The sequence below is a fragment of the Humulus lupulus genome, chromosome 8, assembly GCF_963169125.1.
Source record: "Humulus lupulus chromosome 8, drHumLupu1.1, whole genome shotgun sequence".
NCBI classification, from domain to species: domain Eukaryota; kingdom Viridiplantae; phylum Streptophyta; class Magnoliopsida; order Rosales; family Cannabaceae; genus Humulus; species Humulus lupulus.
Genome location: NC_084800.1, coordinates 130,798,344 through 130,800,236, shown reverse-complemented (window position 1 = coordinate 130,800,236; position 1,893 = coordinate 130,798,344). Strand labels below are relative to the sequence as shown.

General features: G+C 38.0%; 1 protein-coding gene across 1 annotated transcript; it reads left to right on the top strand.

Moving 5' to 3' along the window:
* The first annotated feature begins 374 nt into the window (after positions 1-374).
* On the top strand, positions 375-1,302 carry LOC133796067 (uncharacterized). Its single transcript, XM_062233546.1, has 3 exons — positions 375-531; positions 661-1,077; positions 1,124-1,302. Exons 1-3 carry the CDS (start codon positions 375-377, stop codon positions 1,300-1,302), a joined length of 753 nt encoding a protein of 250 aa, XP_062089530.1.
* Positions 1,303-1,893: the final 591 nt, after the last annotated feature.

Sequence of the window (1,893 nt, the reverse complement as noted above, 5' to 3'; positions counted from 1 at the left end):
AGTGATAAAGCCAATGCACCGTGTTATGCAGATTATGTCAGTTTCCTAGTGGAAAGGTTGTGCCTCTTGAGATGTCTAGAGCACAGCTGGAGAAATTCTACTCCGAGATCAAACATTATTATTGGGAGGAGCCCATTCTCTATAAACATTGTGTTGACCAAATAATTCGTTGTTGTGAACCAAAAGATGAAATGATCTCTATTCTCAACCACTGTCACACTCTCTATTGTGGGGGTCATTTTGGTGCTACCAGAACAACAATAAAGGTATTGCAATGTGGTTTCTTTTGGCCTACTTTATTTAAAGATGCAAATACTCTTGTTAAGTCTTGTGATAGATGTCAACACACTGGTAACATATCACGAAGAGATGAGATGTCGCTGAATGTTATTCTAGAAGTTGAGTTGTTCAACGTGTGGGGGATTGATTTCATGGGACCCTTTCCATCATCTTACAACAACAAGTATATATTGCTTGCTGTGGACTATGTGTCTAAATGGGTGGAAGCAGCGACATCTCCTACGAATGATGGTAAAGTGGTTCTAAAATTTTTGCATAAGAATATTTTTGCTCAGTTTGGAACTCCCTGAGCTATCTTAAGCGATGAAGGGAGTCATTTTTGCAATAAATGGTTTGATGCTTTGCTTGCTTGGTATGGAGTACGACATAGAACCGTTTTGCCTTATCATCCGCAGTCCAATGGGCAAGTGGAAATTTCTAATAGGGAGGTCAAGAGCATTCTTGAAAAGACCGTTAATAGCTCAAGGAAGGATTGGTCTAAAAAGCTTGATGATATTTTATGGGCTTATAGAACGACATTTAAGACTCCCATTGGCATGTCTTCTTATCGGTTGGTTTTTGGTAAGGCTTGCCATTTACCAGTAGAATTAGAACATCGAGCATATTGGGCAATGAGAAAGTTGAATATGGATTGGAATGCAGCTGGGAAAAATAGGCTAATGCAATTGAATGAACTTGATGAGTTTAGGAATAAAGCCTATGAGAATGCCATGATTTACAAGGAACGCACCAAGGCATGGCATGACAAGAACTTGTCTCACAAAGAATTTCAACCCGGTCAGCAGATATTATTGTTTAATTCAAGGTTGAAACTTTTTTCCAGGGAAGTTGAAATCAAGATGGTCGGGACTGTACACAATAGTAACGGTATTTCCTTATGGTTCGTTTGAGTTAAAAAATCGAAATAATGAAACATTCAAGGTGAACGGTCAACGAGTGAAGCCATACTTGGGTGGTCCCATTGATCAAGCCAAGTCCATTATTCTGTTGAAGCCTCTTTGATGAGGAGTTCATCGTCTGACTAAATGACGTTAACGACAGCGCCATTGGCAGGCATCCCAAGTTCATTTAAGTTCTTTAAGGTTTTAAGCTATTTTATTTGAGACAATTTTTATTTTATTTATTAGTTTTTTGAAAAAAAAATAATAAATAAATAAATAATTTATTTTGAAAAAGTTGTGGTACGTAGAGCATTCCTGCGACCGCAGGAACCACTATCTGCAGTCGCAGGTTCGGAAGTCTAGGCGCAAGGGGGAGATTTCTGCAACCGTACAAACTACTATCTGTGGTCGTAGGTCTAGAGGTCCATGCAATATGTGCAGATTTCTATGACTGCAGGATCATGTATTTCTATTTTAATAAAAAAGATACTTGCATTCCTTTTATCAGACTCTCTCTCTTCTCTCTTTCATTTTCTCACTTTCCTCTTCTCTTCATCCCCTAATCTCATTCTCTCATCTCCTTCTCTCTTTAAATGTTTTTTTTTTCAAGAGAGCATATAAATCAAGGGTTTTGTAAGTATATTTCTCCTTTCTCCATTCTCAACTTTCTCTCCATCATCATTTACCATTGTAAGTCTCCTTCATCTTTTTC